The following is a 20252-nucleotide window of genomic DNA, read 5'->3' as shown; positions in this document are numbered from 1 at the left end:
TTTCGTAATACTTTTTAATTGCTTTAAATAAAATTGAATTTTGTGACTTTGCCTTTTTCCTAAATGGAAGTCTACTTTTGTTCTTTTCTCTAGTATTGTGATCGTGTTCATGCTGGTTCCGATCAATTTTTTTCCAAAATTCTGTTTTTCATTAGAGTTTATTTGTTACATGAACATAAAATGGTCAGTCTTACGCTTCAGATACCAGTCCAGGGACTATGAAATTATTCATAAAAATGAAGTATAATACCACTATTAAATATTTTTTTATTTAAATTCAATACATATACATATTGACATTAACATTTGCCATTACGTAAAAAAAAAAACAATTAATGTGTACATAATGGGGAGTGACGTCTTTTGTTTATGAATATTTTCAGGATAACATAAATTGTAAAAAATAAAAATGGTGTTTTAATCAATGCCACACAAAAAAGAATTATAAATATTACTTTTTACTTATTTCTTATTGTGTTTTCTGCACCTTTTATTTTCTTTGTTCATTTCGTTTAAGAAAAATATTCCTTTGTAAGATAATAATTTTGTTCTGTTGTTGTTTTTATCGACACCTCTAACTTTATTTATTATTATTGTACACTTACTACCCTAATTTTTAATATTCAAACTGTTCTTTTATATGTTCACTTTTGAACTTTTATTTGTTCACTATTTTTAATATATACTACTACTACTACTACTACTACTACCATCACGCCATTTCCCCGTAGGGGTAGGCAGAGAGAATGGACCGCCACACACGTCTATCCTGGCATACAATCCTAGCCTCTTCCACATTCATACATCTTGTCATACATACCCTTCGGTTCTGTCTGCTTTTGACATGACCAGACTTAAGACTTATATATATTTTCAAACATATATAACTTAGTGTTTTTTACATTTATATATACTCTTTATATTTTATTTGAAATATATTTACTCTTATTTCGTTATGTATGTTTTCTGGCATTTCCTAAAATAACTTTATTCCCTTGAACATATGTTTGTAAATCAAGCGTTTTAGTCATTATGTATTAGGATTTGTATATGTCTACCGGTTTTGACACGTATTCGTCTCTTCGTCAGGACACTAATTACTCTAACATACTAATAACACTATGGGACTCGTGTTGTTAGCTTATAATGTGTTTATTGTACGTAACTGTTAGTATATTTAGTGTTTAGTGTTCTTTACTGTTAACTACTAACAGCATGTATCTTATCAGACGTTGGTTTTGTATTTGTGTGTAACTACTACTATTGCGAAGGCGTATAGTGGGATTTACATGCAAGTATATACAGTGTCCTAATGAAGAGACAGATGGGTAGGTCTCGAAACCAGTAGACACAGAAAAGTCGGAAAGTAGTTATGTACAATTATTTAAAAACATAATAAAATGTTTGACCATAAAGTTAATGCTTAAAATATTAAGAATATATTCCACTATGTTTAAATAAATTGTTTGAAACGGTTTGAATATGAGCAGTATAAACTTTTACAATATCTGTCTGTAGTCAACTTTAAAATCAATCAAAACTTTGAAATACCCATTGCGCCTTCTCATTCGCCCGCAAAACACAAATGTTAGGAATATTGAATGCTAAAAGGCGTCAAATTGAAAAGTGGTCACATTTTACAACTATTATTAAATTGATCTTCAAATTAAAATTAAAATAGTTTTCACGTTAGAACATTTTAGTGCAAACTCTTCCTATGCTTTTTCAGAATTTTTCTTTCCACTATAGGGATATAGGCCTCTAGCTATCGAGGTAATGTTGTCAGCTCGTCTTTTTGTGGCCTCCCAACACCTCTTTTGTTAGCTCATGGTTACCACTTTATCATTCTAGGTGTCTACCTGTCATCATTTTGTCTCTACAAAAATTCAAAATGTGGTTTTTCTCAAGCGGGAGAAATAATGCGCAGAAAGAATAAAAAAGGTGTCCTGCCTACTCACATTAGCACAAACTACATTTCAATTCTTTTTTTTTATTTAAATACTGTGTAACACTCAGGGACGAAGGAGCATATGAAGCAAGTGAGGCTGAGCCTCACTAAGAAATCGTTGCTATTCACCAGCACCTAATATGTATTTTAATTCGCATTATATCAACACATTATGAAGATAAAAATCTAGCAACCAATATAAAAATGCTCAAAGATGCCTACAAAAATGGTCCGTACTCTGTTATTTACTGTAGGTACCTACTTAACATTTACGAATATTATACTTATCTCCAAAATCTGAGCTTCACTAGAAATTTGGTATCAAAGACGCCACTGGTAACATGCCTTCATGCCTTGATGCCCAAAATCCTCTGTCAAACCAAGTCATCGAAAAGGTAGAGAATTTTTAGTGCCTGGGAGTATATTATATGTTTTAGAAAATAGAAGTTTTCAAAAATGCTGGGAGTACAGCAAGGAATACCAGGCGCATCATTCAAAAGTACGGGGGGTGTCTAGAGATTGAATATTCATTAAGTGAAAACAAAATTTCAACGCGTATCAGTTCATGGTTTACCTCTTCGTCCTAATTCTCAAAGCACTCTCTTAATACCCATCCACAATTTATTTTTCTTCTCTAACTCATATAGTGTCTATGCCGCTCGACTGTGGAATCATCTCCCATCCACTATCAAAGATGTTACTACATTATCTCAGTTTTAATCACGTCTGAAGAAACATCTCCTTTCTCTTCCTTAATCTGTCCTCCTTTCCTCTTTCCTCTTTTTTTATTTTTTCCCATTGAGTAATGGTAATGATTTAACGTAATTTATACACAAATACATTTATTTCTATTTTTAAATATCTTAACCTTTTTTCATCTTTATTTTCTTTTGAATATGTTTTTAACTTGAATAATAAAAATGAAACTTTTATTTTAATGGTTGGTTGAAAGAAATTGCCATTTCACAAAAAGCCCGCCAATGTACAAATAACATTTTGTACAAAAAGTTAAATTGAAAAGTATAAAAAAATGGGGCCTCATTAGGGCTTTAAACAGCGAAATACTAAGTTTCGAGAATAGATGTCTCAGAAGAATTTTGGGTGTGCGGTGTTCTGACTTTGTAAGGAATGAAGAAATAAGAGAATGGACGCAGATAACTCTGGTGACAACTGTCAACAAGCGGGGGTGAAACAGTTGGATGGGCCATACACTACAAATGCCTCCTAAGAGCCTTAACTAAGCTTGTCTACTTTACAAGGTATCAGGTTCTTGACGTCCTGGACGCCTGCTGCTGACTGTCAGACGGAAGTTCACATCAGATCTACGGGACGCGAGCCTGACTTGGGAAAATGTACAGCAGCTGGCAGCTGACAGAGACGCCTAGGAGCTTTTTGCACACATTATAATATGCTCCAACTGGGGAGCGGACATGGAATTTTTCATTTGGTTTTCTTTATCAACAATCATTTAAATGGCAATGTAACATGATTTTTAGCTTAGAGATTTTTATTAGTACTTTTCCGAAAAGTATTTTTTAAAATAAAAAGTAATGTTGATCAGTTAAAAGTTTATTTAGATTAATATTTCTCGCAGGGATGTTCCTTTCCAAATGAAATATATTTTAATTTTTCAAATTTCTACGCTTTGTTAACCATTTTACAATGCATTAACCCATTTTTTTTTTATTGTTGAAAACTCATTCCTAAATTTTTTAAATAAATAAGTTTAACTATACTATACTATAATATATGTATAATTACTTACTGACATGAATGTCTTTAATTTTTTATAAACGTAATATCAGTATTAAAAATACGCAATATAATAAAAACTTACTTTTTTTAAAACGTCATGTTCACATCAGTTGTAAATTTTAAAATTCATATAATCAAAACACAATTAGTGATGCAAATATTAGTTAAATTTAAATTTCTTTATAAATACAAACAGCATTCGTTTAACTACTATTCTTATTAGTACATGAGTCGTAATGAGTTAAAAGAATATATACACAAAAATAAATGGTGGCTATGTTAAAAACAGTATGGTTAGTCACAGCATTCTGTACGTTTTCATTAGACTTACATCCAAAATTCTCTCCAGGGAGTCACTATAGCGCTGCTGAAAAAAATTCGAAAAATCAAACAATGTTTAAGATTTAAAATAAAGTACAAAAATCAGTCAACAATCGAGAAAAAGCGCAGTTGGATACTGTTCTTAAAATAACATCTTTACCTTCAATAATTACAAAAAAAATAGCTGCATAAAGATTGTCCGATGTTTAGTATTTTGTTCATTCTTATTTGCTGAACACTTTGTGCACCGGCCGAATACACAGAATTTACCCTGTGCCCGGCTCATTTTTGTGAAACTTCATGCTTTGTGAAGGGTTTCTTAAAAGTGTCATAATTATGAAAATACTAAGTTAAATGAATCAAAAATTCTCATGTTTATTTGAAACAATTTAATAAGTCATTTTTATATGATAGTTTTGCCAACATTGGCCTTTATGGAAAGCCACATTGCAATGTTCGCACATATACAGGGCCTCACTCCTTTTTTTGTGATTTGTATCCCGGAGCCGTGTAAACACGTGATTATAATGTAATAACCACGCGTTGTGTGCCGGTCCCGTGTTTTCACATAGTTTACAGCAGCAAAAAAGTACTAATAAAAGTCACTAGATGTCAATAAAATTAACTTCTTTAGACAGCTGGCAAACCACGTAAAAACACGGGACCGGGACACAACGCGTTGTTATATAAGCACGCGTTTACACGGCTCCGGGATACAAAGTGTTAATTTACACAAGTTATGGATAGTTTTATTTATTTTTTGTACAAATTCCAATTTAATTTCTTAGCTCTCACAAATTGAAATTTTCTCTTCAAAGTTATTAAATTAATGTCCAAAATATTTGCACGGAAAAGCCGTAAACAATTTTTTTTTTATTATATTCTAAAAATTTTATTGGTTTATTCCAAGAATCTTTTTTCTGTCTATTTTAAAGCTTATTTATTTTTATATACGCCCAATGGGCGTATTTAAGGACATATGCATACATATAAAATTATTATAAAAGAAAGTAGAAAGATACAATGGTATATAGTGGAAGCAGGAGAGAGGTGTTTTTAATTTAATTTAATTAAGTGATTTTATGAAAGAAGACAACTTTTTATCAAAGAAATGAAAACTAGTATGTTTGTTGGCAGACCTAAGAATTCTGGGCATATGAAAATGAAAACCGTAGTAAGCTCTATGGTTATCGGTATGAAAAAGTAAGTTATATGTAGTATCGTATTTGATTGGCTTTTTCAGACGAAAAAATCTCATAACTTTGCACTTACTTAAGCTGAGATGTAGATTATTGGATGAGCACCAGGTGTTAAAATACAGTAAATCAGATTGGCATACTGAACAATCGGAAGGGTTGTCAATATGTTTGAGAATTTGAGTGTCTTCAACGAACAGCCAAATTGATAAAGTAGGAAAAACATTTTTTAGATCATTGATGAATAGATTCAATAGCAAAGGAACAAGGTAAGTACCCTGTGGTACACCTAAAGATATATGAATGCTCTTTGAGATGAAATTATTTACCCTTACAAATGGTTTTCTTTCAGTGAGACATGACTTAAAGAACGATAAAAATAGATTACGAATTCCAAACGTAAATAAAAATTTTTTTAAAAAGTCATGAAGTATTTTGCGAAAATCTACTATTTAAAATAAAATTAAATCACGTTTAAACATTTCGTTATTTGGACAAACTACTGTAACATTTGAAAAATTTTCAGTAATAAATTTACGATGATATAATGATATAAAAATTAATCATATATGTTCCAACTCCGTGGCACTTTTGCTCCGTAATGAGTTAAGTCTTCCGAAATTCACATTTTTACACGTGCAAATGGCCAAAAGTCCATAATTTAATATTTTTTATTTAATGTTATTACGCAACAATAAACGCAATACTATCAAACTAAATGTCGAATAGGGAAAAGATCAACCGCTTGAGAGCCTGGCAGTATATAGAATTCATTAATGTAACGTATTTCACTCACATATTAATTACTTATTCACATGATTAAGGTAGGTACCTAAACCTACCTCATTTTAGGTACCTATACTAACATACGCCTCCTATGTAACATGTTAAGCTAATTGGTTGCGGTAACTGTTTGTAGTTGAATGTTATACCGAGAGCGTATTTCTGATTTCAGCTCATTTCGAGTTCAATTTGCTATTCTATAAATCATTTCCATGAAACATATCAATTATTTTTTCAACTTTAATTTGTTGTCATTTATTTGAAATAATTTGATAACTCATTTTAAATAACTAGGTGTACTCAAATATTAACTGCGTTACGTTACGTTAATAAACCATTTTATTTTGTGACGTAGGCAGTAGATTGACATGTTTAAGATAAAATTTGGTGTTGAAAAGTCTTATAATATGTGATTCCTAGATGTGGATGAAAATTTATTCCAGTTTTATTTCAATATGTTTTAAACTAAAACAAATAAAAATCTAAAACAAATACACATCAAACAAACAGACAAAAGAAACTTCTCTTAAGTTGGTCGTTGTGAAGTTCAATTTATTATTTAATATAAGTAATCATCCAAACATTTAAAAAAAACTTTTTTTTCCTTTTTTTTCTCAGAGACCTCGTAATCAAATTTAAAACACACGTTATAAACTATTTGCAATTTAAGAAAACAATTTCTTTTTTTAAAAGGACACTGGTTTATTGAATAATAAAGGCATAATAAGAAAATAATTAAACTTCACTAAACATATACAGATCATAACTAATAAAAGCATGAAAACTCCCGGATTTTGTGACTTTGACTCAGTCTTTATAATGAAAATTTATATGTTGCTTTAGTACGTAGCCAACTTGAATACAACTAGGTTATATGGTCACTATATTATAAAGTGCATACAAATAATATCGAAAGAATTCAACATACATTTTTACGTATCGTTAATTTTAAATTAGGTATTCCAGTTGAACACATCAATTATACATACTAAGTCGTAGGGACACAGAGAGGTTGATGCATGCTTTGAATTGGAAATTCTAACTGGATGTTGAAAATAAAATATAGAGAAATAAAAAAAATATATAATCAAAAAGTTTCGCCCATATTAAGTAAAAAAAATGTGAATTCTTTATGTATATATTCATGTATAAATATATACAGGTGACTGGAACTGCACCCACTTTAGCAAATTAAAGGAGCAATATAAAGGAGGTCATTTGCCAATTATTGGACCCTACTTTCTTCAGCAAAAGTTTTATAGTTTTGGAGATATGTCAATTTTTACACTTTATTGAGATTTTTTCAAAATTTATCCTTAAAGCATTCAGAACTTAATTTTTTTTCATTATTTTAGTATTTTTTTTTATTATTTGTTTTATTATTTTAGTATTTTTTTAGTCATAAACATTTGTGATTAAAATACGTCGGAACTTTCCTCAAACTAAGGTAAAAAAATAAGCCATTACTCTTAAAAAAAAGGTGACAAACTAGAGAATAGAAGAATTTTTTTAAACACCGTAGTTTTTTTTTATTTCAAATTGAGTTTGATCGTAAATTTTTTTTTAAAGAGTAATATTCTATTTTTTAACCCTAGTTTGAGGGAAATTCCGACATATTTTAATCACAAATGTTTATAAATACCAACGAATAATAAAAAAATAAAAAAATAATGAAAAAAATAAACAAAATCTAATAATACAAAAATAAGGTCAAATTTTGGAAAAATCTCAATAAAGTATAAAAATTGACATATATCCCAAACTATTAAACTTTAGCTTGAGAAAGTAAGATCCAATAATTAGCTAATAACCTCATCCGTGTAATAATTTGCAATGACGGGTTTAATTCTTGTCAGCCTATATATGTAGCAAGTTTGTATTGTATATATCTCTTTTTTTTTAAATAAATTAACTTATAATCGATAATATATTTAAATGTAGTTGCCTAACTTGGAACGGGGTATGTACTCTTGTAAGCTGGGAAAAGTTTCTAATAAAAATATGTGAATTAGATTTGTTTTTTTTTACTTGAAATTTATTTATTAAATAAAAACCCTTACGGATTATAACATTAATTTTACAAAAACAATATGTACTTTTTTTTATTCATTCTCTGTTGATAATAATATTCGTCGGAGTATAGTCTTTTGTTTAGTTTTGTCTGGTAGTTTATTGTATAATTCTAGTCCCTGATTTATTAGTCTCGATTGTCCTTGTCTTGTTTTGGAATGTTTAATTGTTTTGTGTTTTTTAAAGAGATCTTTAGTTGTTGTTAGATAAGGGAGGTCATATACTAGCTTTAATATTTTATTTTGCTGTCGTTGTAGTCTGTTTATGTCATTTTGGTTTCCTGTTCCCCATAGTTGTAGCATATAACATATTTTAGATTTAACGTAGGCTTCATACACAAGAATTTTTGAGAGAAGTACATATTTAATGAATTAATATTATTAAATTCATCTATATCATTTATTGTCTTCCACATTTGTTTTATTTAACACAATTTAATTATTGTCTTCGGTATAAATATTTTTTGTGTGTGATGGATGTCCTACATTAATAATACAAAAAATGTACATATGCACTGTTTGTTTAACTAATAAAATAAATTAAGAAAAAGGTAAATCACGTCTTATTTTCCGTTTTCTAACACGGTTATGTACGGCCATCATTCTTGAAATATTTTGATGATTCCCAAAAACGCAAATATTAAAATTGATTTTACAATAATTGTAAAAATCTCTGTATTCTAGTTTTGTCGAAATGAGCAATTTTATGAAATGCAGCATAGAACCGTATTTGTGTGTGTAACTTGAGCAACGTTGTATTGATTTCTTCGGAGAACTACACAGTATATACTCGTACTTATTTCGAACTGTAATATATTTCCTCAGATCAAAGACAGCCCTTTCAAAGGTACACAGCAATGGTGAACAGTTTCTATCAAAATGTTATCGAAATGTCAACGAACTATTTTGAACTCAAAGCACCGCACACTGGTGTTATTCAACAACCCTAAACGAGGGTAAAAAGTCAATATTTCTCTTCAATTTGTATGTAATCCTTTGCCCAAAAAAATACGTTCAAAACTCATTTATCGATTGTAGCTGCTCTTAATTTAACTTTAATATTTTAAGTACTGAATTTTGTAATTTTAAAATACAACATTTTTGTCGGCGTTTAATTAATTTACATACCTTTAAATATGTTTATGTCATTACCGTGAGTTCGAATTCAAGAATATTTTGAGTATGTCCAAACGTTTGCGAGAAAGCTGTTTTTTTTTTTTTAGGATGTTATTTAAATCTAACATTTTATGATTATAATATGGAAGTCTAGGCATTTACCTTATTTGTTAATTTAAAATAATTATTTCTTTATAAATTTGGGTCATTTATTTATTTACAAATATTATTTTATTGTACATTTTTTGAGACATAAGTCTCAACTCCATGGGACTAAAAAAGTCCTGTGTTGAGATGGGACTGGCAATGGGACTGACACAGACACATGAGTATATTACCGCAAATGTAGGATAAGAAACATAACACTTTTTTTTTTTAAATACATATATATAAATGGCACATCAATATGGTAAACAGTAAACTCAAACATTCGGAAAACCATCAAGGAATTTGCTACTCAAATCCCTCCCACTAAGGAAAATCCAGTCCTTAACTACTTTCTTGAAAATAATTTTCGTCCTTGAGAGCTTAATACGCTCTTCCAAAATATTGAACACTCTCAGTGCGATAAATGAGAGATGTCTCTGAACAAAAGTCGCACGGGTTTTGGGTATGACATAATTCATGCTCTAGGAAAACCTCGTGAGGGCATTTTGCTGAGACCTCTCCTCATTGTTCGACCAGAAGTGTGTAAGTGCTTCCTTTAGGTACAGTTGTCTCATATCCAGCACCTTCATGTATTAGAACAACTGTTCTGACGGGTGTGGAAGGCGCCGAAATATTATTAGCTGGTTTAGGTGGCCACTTTTCACGCTGTGTAACATTCACCATTCTGTATACTATCTTCCATCCCCTTCTTAAAAAAAATTCCCTCTCTGTTGCAAAAATGTATAAATTTCAATCAATTGTATTCTAAAAATCCCTCTTCCTCACCCCTCCACTTTTTTTCTGATCTCCAACCTTTTTCCAGTGCTCTTTTTTTCTGTTCTTATTTTTTTATGTCTTTCTATTTATCGCGTAACATGTTGAATCATTATATTTGTAAGAACTTTAACAGGATGTTTGTACTGTATTTTTAATCGTTTTTTTGTTTAACCTTTGGGCTGTTTTTCCTTATTGAAATAAAATAAAACACTAAATTAACAAATTACCACAGAGATGAAGAACATTTAAGAAGAGATAAAATAGAAGTCTAGGCATCTACAGGGCTTATGACCTGTCATTGGCTGGTTTCAGTGGCCACTTTGTTGATAAATCCACCCGATCCATGAGAAAGTGAAAAAAAATAATTTTCAAGCGTTGCCTAGTATGTAGGTGAAATAACTCAATTAGATGAATCTCACCCGCATAAATAAAGGTTTCAGCTCTTTAACTTCACAAACATCAACAGATGAAAGAATTGAAGGAATACAGATGTTCAAATATGGGTAGAATGGTGAATGTTACACAGTGTGTAAAGTGGCCACTTAAACCAGCCAATGACTGGTCATAAGCCCTGTAAATGCGTAGACTTCTATATCATCTTCTCTTGAATGTTCTTCATCTCTGTTTTAATATGTTAATGTTAACAGCTCCCCAGGGAGTTGAATCCAGTCCTTGTCTACAAAAATTTGGACAAACTCAAATATTGTTGACACTAAATTAATTTAACTTTTATAACCATAATAGACCGATATATCAACGGGGACGAACGACTTGCCAAACGTAAGAGCGTAACGCTTATTTGGCAAAAATTAAAAAACATTTAAGGGGGTTAGAAAATGTAGGCATAATTCGATGACTAGAGACGATCCATAAAAAAAAAATCGGGAATTAAAAAATGAATATAACATACCTTTGAATTTTTTGTCGTATTACTAAAAAAGAAAAAAAAATGTACGCGAGTATAATATGGCTCAACATCACAATCATTTCCTTATCCGCATCCAGTGGTACATAGGGCACTGCATTAAAACTCCAGTCGCATCGTATTTAGATAATTTTTATTACATGAAAGTTAAGGTAATCAGTTTTACCTTCAAGATACCAGTCCAGCGTCAATAAATTATTGCACTGTAAAACCACCATAAAAACAAATATTTCACTTCGACTTAGCCAGAAATTGACCCGGGACCTCAAGATTGAAGATTGGTAGACGAATGCGCCAACCACTACACTGCGTGGCCGACTGTACTGTGACGAGAGTAGTATCGAGTAGAAAACGCTCGTCCAGGATTCTGGTACTATATCACACACATAACTGTATTGAAACTAAAAGTATATTTATTCCTTGTTTTATTTTTTGAAATACTAACGAAATTCTAAGAATATATTCTTAACTGGCGGACCCAACAGGCGTTGTAAAACTGGCAAGCCAACCTTCCCGAACGTTGGCTTGCCTGCTATTAGCTTGGAAAAAGTCTTTTCATTGATAAGTAAGTACTTGTTTGTGATAAAATTCCAAAACTAAAAATTGATATTATATTGAATTTAAGTAGGTATCTAGGTACTTGTTTATGGTTGAATTCCAAAACAGAGAATAAATATTTTTTCAAATATGGCATTCTTTTTGCAAACGTCAAACTCCGGTCTTCTCTCTAACAGAGGGGTGTACTTATTTAGGAATACGATTTTTAAAAATGTATTAAATTTATTATTATTTTAGTAGGGAAAAAATCCAGAAAAAATAAATAAATGGGTAGAAATTATAAGGAATTTAAGGAAAGAATCTGACTGAGGTCCACAAAAAAAAACAAATTCTGTTTGTAAACATTCAAAAACAATTTTTTTCTACACAAAAAACAACATTTTTCAATTTTTTTATAAATGCATTCTCCTCAAATGCAATCCTCGTAGATCGATGAATAAAACATGTATGCTCCTAACTTCCTGTTTCATATACTAGATTGAAGATCTACAAACACGCACAACGCAAAGATCTATATTTCTCTGAAAACCGCACGTAAATCGGTTAAGTCGTTTAGGAGGGGTTCGGTGACATCACACGTACAGATGAATTATATATATAAAGATATTGTGGTGGAAATGAATTATTTTTTCGAATTATTATCTTTGACATTGTTTTACAAAGACCGCGCAAATAAAAAAGAATTTTAAATTTATCGTAATAAATTAAGAAATGTTTGAGATGCTTTAGTACAGAGCTTACATTGAGGATTTATAAAAGCTTACATTGCATTCTTTGTAAAAGGGTTTCAGAGTAACCAACACAATAACAACGTGTAATTACATTACATGATATAAATAGTACATTTAAATTGTGCTGAGTAAATAGAAATGTATTCAAGAAACGTATTGATGTATAACAATATTTATGTATATTTATTGGTCTATGAAAATTGTGTTTCTCGAAGCCTCATTCATTTAACATTAAATATACTGTGTGCAAAAACTTTCTTGGGTCACTGTGTGGTAACGTGAGGTTAGAAAATGATCGCCTGATAATCACCGCCTCTTTTAATCTTATTCAAATTATATGTATATTTTACTTTGTGATCTTATTGTATAACATTTTTTTCTTTTAAATGAATGTTTTATATATTTTTCTCAGGGCGCTCGATATTTTTTTATTTTAGGAGATCCTGGTGAACAAAATATTTCATTTAAAATGATCTTATATACCTAAATATGTTGACGTTTACTTAGAGATATTAAAAAAATTGTTGTAATATTCATAGGTGTTGCGAAGATATTCATTTAGGTATTATTAATTGAAGTGATAATTAAGTGCAATTTGCAACTCCGGTTACATCACAGGAACGGGCTGGCATAGAAATTGAAGAAATGTTCATTTTTATGAAGTATCCCGCGATATTATTTTGGATGAAATTCAATTTCCATTAAGCTAACTTTTTTTTTTCAATAAAGGTTTGTTGTTTTTAATCTTGAAAATAAAAAACAGAAAATTAAATTAAAAATATACAATTTAAATTTTACATTTCCTTTTAGTGTGCTTTGCTAATGCTATTGTCATGTTTTATTATTATTTTGCTTGAAAAACGTCTGCCTTAAAACAGGTTGTACGTAATTAGTCAGACTTAACACAATCCAGAGAAATATAGTTCTACAAAAAACGTAGATAAGATAAGATTATTGTTATATTATGTAAATGAATTATTATTACGCGTATTTATTTACTTTTTTTATATGTTTATTATTTCATTTATCCAACAAAAACTTCACAAATGTATAAAATTTAACAATATAATTTACATTTTTCTTACATATTTTTAATTGTACTTTTTTAAAACAAACTTTCACACCATTTCCGTGAGGGGGTAGGCACAGAAGATATAACTCTGACTTTATTTGTCTTTTAATACAGATTTCGATTCGTCTACATCTTATCATGCACGACGATTATTTCTACTTTTGACTTGGACATCTTCAGGTATTTATTGAATTCGGTCATACCATGTAGTCTTTCTCCGTCTTCCTCGTTTTCTGCAGAAACTCTTTCGAGTCACTATTTGGTTACCTCAGGTTACCTAAAGTTAACCTTAGGTAACCTGAGGTTAGAAAATGATCGCCTCATAATCACTGTCTCTTTTCATTTTATTTGAATTATATGTGTGTCTTGCTTAGGAATTCTCGCTCTTCTGAGGAGAGAACACTTTCCATCCCTCGACATAGCACATCATTTTTCAGCTATTCTTTTTCCGTTCAAACTGCTAGACTTTGGAATGAGCTACCTTTTCATATAAAAATGCACCTTCTCTAGCCACTTTCAAGAAACGCCTGTAACATTATTATATATCCCCAGAATCATAAACTTCCTGAGTTTAACTACTTTTTTCTTCTTTTTCATGAATATGTATTTTTGTCCCTTTTTTTCTTTCCTTGGTTCTTCTGTTCCTCTCCTTTCAAACACACTATCTGATCCCACATTATTCATCATTTAACATGTAAAACATAATGTATTTTTTAAAATTTTATTTAAGTTAATATGTGCAAGTCTTGACTCCCAATTGAAAAACAGGGGTTATTTTTAATTAAAAAGGTTTTTTTTTAAATAATGTGTGTTACCTACATTTTAGTATACTCGTATTTTGATGTTTTTTTTTAGTACAAAATTTTGACCAATCTGTTTTGTGGTTGGCTGGAAGATATTGATATTAGCAATAAGTCCGCTAAAGCACTTATTCTTTGTACTTGAAGTTTTAAATAAATAAAAAAATAGATTACATCTCTTTTTCTTAAATGAATGTTTTATATATTCTTTCTCAAGGTACTTGATATTTTGTAAAACTATCTGAAATATTTAAAATGTGGTATGTTTTTTTTTCCTTATGTGAGGCTTACTTAAAGATTACAAAAAATGGTAAAATAGTCATAGTAGTTGCGGAGATATGAATTAATTGAATGCAATTTGCAACGCTGGTTACATCATCACAAGAATGGGCAAGTCAAAATTTCATACCCATTACCCATGCCCACTGACCTTATATTTCAATAATCACATAGACATGTTGTGTAACATATTAAAAACCAATCCATAAAAATAAAAGTAAGATTTTTAATTAGGTCTTCCTTCACAACGAATCTAAAAATGTTCACACGTGACTTTTTAGGTTACTTTTGTTACAAAAATCGCAAATGCAATGCGTATGCAAATGGGCGTTTCACCTGCATTCAAGAATTCAATCACAGAACGCTGTCTAATACAAACATCGATGCCGGCCATTTTGCAAGCAACTGCAATACTGCCACCTCTTAACTCAGAAAGTTACTAATGCAGTAGATTGTGGATGAAGGTTTAAAGAAAAACGCCATATTCGATTTTTTTACACACCTCCACTTCTTTGCGAGTGATTTTAAATTGTTCACTTAAATATCTTTATTTAAATATAAAAAAATAGGAAGCATTCGTTTTTGATTGACCCTCGTAATAACATAATTTTATTTTTATTACTCACCCTTGAAATCCTTAGGGGTTGATTGACATCTACGCCCCCGTGCATTCTAAAGCCCCATGGTGATCCTCCGGATAATTCTACGGTTCGTGACGTCATTATAATTGAACCAATCTGATTAAACACTCTTAATAAAAACTACGCACTACCACATCACTTGAAACTTTGGCAAAGATCTATATATATATTTTTTATTCTCGTTAATTTTTTTTACGCGTACTGTACAATAGTTATGAATAAACTTTATTGAAATAGTAATTAATAATTATCCAGTTAATTAATTGAAGCAATAATTATTACACTTAATTTAGGAAGCACAAGTGGTAACGTTAACATCACAATAATTATTCATGATAATTCATATTTTAATAATTACTCTTAATTCTAATGTTTTTCGTTTACATTGAAAATGTACTCGTTTCGTTTATGGTTTTAAATACTCGTCGTTAAATTTTGTAGACTAATTAAAATAATTATTACGTTTAATTTTATTGTCGAATCATAAGTTGCTGATTAATTAATTTATTCACTTTAATTTTATTGAGTTCTCAGGATGCCTTATCTGAAAATAAGCAAAACATACTAATTAGTTCTAGCATAGCCAATAATCGGTCATTTTAAATATGTTTAATCAATCAAAATGTCAAATTTTTTTCGAATATTTTATCAAATGAGCCCTACATCTTAACAGAGATGAAGGAAATAACTTTTTATAGGTAAGTGGACCGATGTGTAGGAGTTATTGGGGAGTGAAGAAGTATCGGCGTTTACAGGGCGTATGATCTGTCATTGCCTGGTTTAAGTTATCAATTTACACACTATGTAACATTCATTTTTCTGCTCATGTTTGATCATCTATTTTTCCTCAATTTTTGCATTTGTTGATTTGTATAAAGTAAAAGAGTTGAAACCTCTTTGATGTGGGTGTGATTCATCAACCATTTACATCAGCAAATAATAGATCATATACCCTGTAAATGCCTAGATTTCTATTTTCAAAAATGTTTTTCTTCTCTGTTGCAATAAATTTCAATCCTGATAGCTCCCTTTGAAGTAAAATCCAGCCATGTCTACAAAAATTAAAAAAAACTCATATTATTGCATAAGTTCTCGTGTTCATCATCATCATTCCCCTCTCCACATCCAGTGGTGCATTGGGTACTGCATGCATTGGTAAACCAGTTGTTGCGTATTTCGATCATGTGTTACATGAAGGTAAGGTGATCACTCCAGAAATAAAGAAATGTTGCAGTTTAAACATCCACCCTGTCAGGGGTCGAACCCAGGACTTCAAGAACGTCAACTATTTCAACGAGGCGGACTTATCTCCACTTGATTTTCTTTTTCAGGATGTTTAGCTTAGAGCAGCCATCGAGTCAAATACAGTAATCCTGGGTTCTGATTATATTTCAAAATCAGAACTGTATTATTCATTCGCCTGGACAGAGAACTCGTTTTATAAAAACTTTATAAGTGGTCGGCTAAAAATTTCATTTTCAGCATCAATTTATGTTTTAATAATCGCTTTTAATGTTTTCTGTAGTTTTTATGAGTTTTTAATGGATATTTGAATAATTCAAAAGACTGCTACTACACTACTCCATACAACAAACAGTTTCAGAAATAGATTCATATGTTCCAGATTATGAAATAGACGAATGAAATCATTAAACAGTATTCCAAAACAATTCCTCGAATACTGGTAAACATATAGAATTCTTGGTAACTAGAACTAACACTGCATGCATTTAATTTTTTTATTTGCTTTTTGTACAATATAGTTTGCATATTAGGGTGTGTATTGCCAAATGGAAACTTATTCCAACCAATTAAGGGGCTAGGACACTTAAGAATTTCATGAAAAACGTTTTTTTTTCTTCTATAAATATGATTTAGGAGTCTAGAAAACAAGGAGCAATAGTCAATAAAACTTTTTGGCTTAGTTTCACTTTTATTTCATTTTGACTAAAGGGCGCTTTTGCCTATATAATTACAACTGGTTTATATTATGTTATATATATGTTATGTTAGTTTGTAATTAACCCTGAAGAAGGCATAGTATTGCCAAAACTAATTGGTTCTCAAGTTATAAAAAATATAAGTAGTACATAAAGCAAAGTGATTTTATTTTATTTCATTTTAATATATCAAACTATTACATTTAGAAAACAAAGGGAAATGGTTTGATGAACTTAAAACATTGGAAATAAATAGGATAAAATTTATGGCTGTAGTAATAAACCAACAATCAAAATTCACGAACACCCCTTTACTTAAACTTTTATTTTAATTAAATATTGATAAATTCAATTTAAATGTCACAAGGGTTTTTCTCAGTAGATATTTTAATATTAGTTAGTTTGAGCCTAAAATACCATATGTGTCATTTTATTTATTAAAAAGAAAAATAATATAATCAACAAAAAAACATTACCAAAATTGTATTTTTTTCAGTTCGAAAACGAAATAAAGTATTTATATATGTTCCTTAAATATGTAAACTTCCCTATCATAAAATCAAGGTATTGTACTAAGTTAATCTGCTAAAAAGTGTATTTCCCACTTTGTTACTTTTTCCATGTGTTTTTTCCTCACCTTTTTAACACTTTGTATCCCGGAGCCGTGTAAACACGTGATTATATAACCATGCGTTGTGTCCCGGTCCCGTGTTTTCGCGTGGTTTACCAGCTGTCTAAAAAAGTACATTTTATTGACTCTAGTGACTTTTATTCGTACTTTTTTACTGCTGATAAACTACGTGAAAACATGAAACCGGGACACAACGCATAGTTATTATAATCACGTGTTTACACGGCTCTGGGATACCAAGCACAAAAAAAAATTGAGACCCTGTATAGGTCTGAACAAATCAATGCGCAATGTGGCTTTCCATAAAGGCCAATGTTGGCAAAACCATCATACAAAAATGACTTATTTATATGTTCCAAATAAACTTGAGAAGTTTCAATTGATTTAACCAAGTATTTTTATAATTATGACACTTTTATGAAACCCTTCACAAAACATGAAATTCCACAAAAATTGGCCGGCACAGGGATAATTCTATCCACATTTCCTCAACTCTTCCATCTGTTGACTTTTGTGAAGTGAAAACCAGCCAATGACAGGTCATAAGCCCTGTAAATGCCTAGACTTCCATATTCCCTTCTCGAAAACTTTTTCCCTCTCTGTTGAAATAAATTTAAATACGAACAACTCCCTAGGGATGAAATCCAGCCAGTCTGCAAGCATTTGGACATAATCAAACATTGTTGAATTACTACCTGGTAAAAGAAGAAGTATAAAAATTGGAAATTTGTTTCCAGGCGTTGCCTAGTAGGTGATTTGGTTCAGCCGGATGAATCTCACCCACGTGATAAAGGTTTCAGCTCTTTCACTTCACAAAAGTCAACAGATGGAAGAGTTGAGGAAATGTGGATGTTCAAACATGGGCAGAATGGTGAATGTTACACAGTGTGTAAAGTGGCCACTTAAACCAGCCAATGACAGGTCATAAGCCCTGTAAATGCCTAGACTTCCATATTCCCTTCTCGAAAACTTTTTCCCTCTCTGTTGAAATAAATTTAAATACGAACAACTCCCTAGGGATGAAATCCAGCCAGTCTGCAAGCATTTGGACATAATCAAACATTGTTAAATTTATAGTTTCATTTATTTTAACAAATACATAACATACATAATTGTATTTTTGTTCCCGCAAAGCCGAAGCTTGTGTATTGCTTATGTATTTTATATTATTATTTAATTATGTTTCAGGCGTTTTTAAAAATCATATGATATTTACTTCTCAGCACGGGGATTTAATAAGTTATAAAAGTTACGAATTTCTCTAATATAAAAGAACAAGTTAATTTAAATTAATTCAAACTTTTAACACGTTCTTTTCGTAACCATGTTTTTTTTCCATGTATATATTTTTTTTTAAATTTCTTTGTTTTGAACTGGCCAGACATTTAACATAGCAAAATATGCACTGATTCATTTAAAATGTTTCATTTAAATTAGAAACTTCTCTGGTCTATCTTTCAACCTAATCTTTATTATGTAATTTAATCATTGTTGACACGTTTCTATAAAATAAATAAATAATAATATATTGAAACTGAATTTTTACTTTGACAAAATGTTTGTACCTAGGACAATATTCACCACGTAATGAACTAAATGATGTGCTTGAGATAATTAAACTATTGAAAATTTATTATTATAGTCATTGCGTCATAAAAAAAGTGGGTGTAAATTTAACCAAGTACACTTGGCCATGGAGCCAAACTGATTTACATACACAATATTCAATTAGATTTATACCTTTATTATACTGTGAAATAAATCATAACTGTAATATTACGATAGTAAATATTCACAAACATATCTTTAAACGTCTAAATATATCAAATATCTGTTCACATAAATCATTAATATTTGTATTATCTAATAAGATATATATTTTTTTTAAAGTATTCGGTGTTATTTTTTGGACTTTTATTCGGATTATTGTTATTATATGTTATTATTTCTTGTTATTTCCTTTTTTCCTTCTTAATTATTACGGCTTAACGCGGGCCCAGCCTATAAAATCTTGACAAGTTCATAAATGTATGTACGATGTAACGTAATTCAACTGAATAATTTATTCCAAATATAAGTTTTCAGCATAATTTTTTAGATTTCAACAAAATACACAATGTACCCTACTGTACGGTTGATGTAGTTTTTTTTAATAAATAATCTTATTGTAAATCTCATGTACATTGCGTACAAAAAAATATTACAATGTGAGATTTCTTAAAAATCATAACCGAAAATATTCACCGGGAATCTATGAAGTATTTAAATTAATACACTTTCTTTAATTTCTCGTTATGTGTGTTGTGTTAAATTTTTTTACAGATACATAGTAAAATAAATTCTGCAAAATATCCATGACTTAGAAACAGTAATAAAAAACAGCAGGTAGATAATATATCTAAAATTCAAAGGTTGTTTAATCCAATACGAAATTCAATTATAATGATAATTTTGATCAACAAAAGAAGGGAAAATGACTTACATGATTTAAATCCGAGTGTAAATTAAACAAATTTTTAATCTTAACACATGAAGGTAAAATATTTTTGAAATTAATAAAAAT

General features: G+C 30.1%; 1 protein-coding gene across 1 annotated transcript in view; it reads right to left on the bottom strand.

Moving 5' to 3' along the window:
- The window catches only part of LOC148275450 (uncharacterized), a 57374-nt gene that overhangs the window by 19948 nt on the left and 17174 nt on the right, over window positions 1-20252 (bottom strand). Inside the window, exons 2-3 of the mRNA XM_088235698.1 lie at window positions 15104-15662; window positions 4035-4070 (exon numbers count right to left, since the gene is read on the bottom strand). Of these exons, the coding sequence (XP_088091824.1) occupies window positions 4035-4070; window positions 15104-15199 (132 nt within the window). The 5' untranslated portion in view covers window positions 15200-15662. The remainder of the gene's footprint in view (window positions 1-4034; window positions 4071-15103; window positions 15663-20252) is intronic.

Source organism: Micrasema longulum, unplaced genomic scaffold, assembly GCF_059751315.1.
Source record: "Micrasema longulum isolate JH-2025_06_02 unplaced genomic scaffold, ASM5975131v1 h1tg001417l, whole genome shotgun sequence".
Classification (NCBI taxonomy): Eukaryota; Metazoa; Arthropoda; class Insecta; order Trichoptera; family Brachycentridae; genus Micrasema; species Micrasema longulum.
This window is presented reverse-complemented; position numbering and strand designations above follow the sequence as displayed.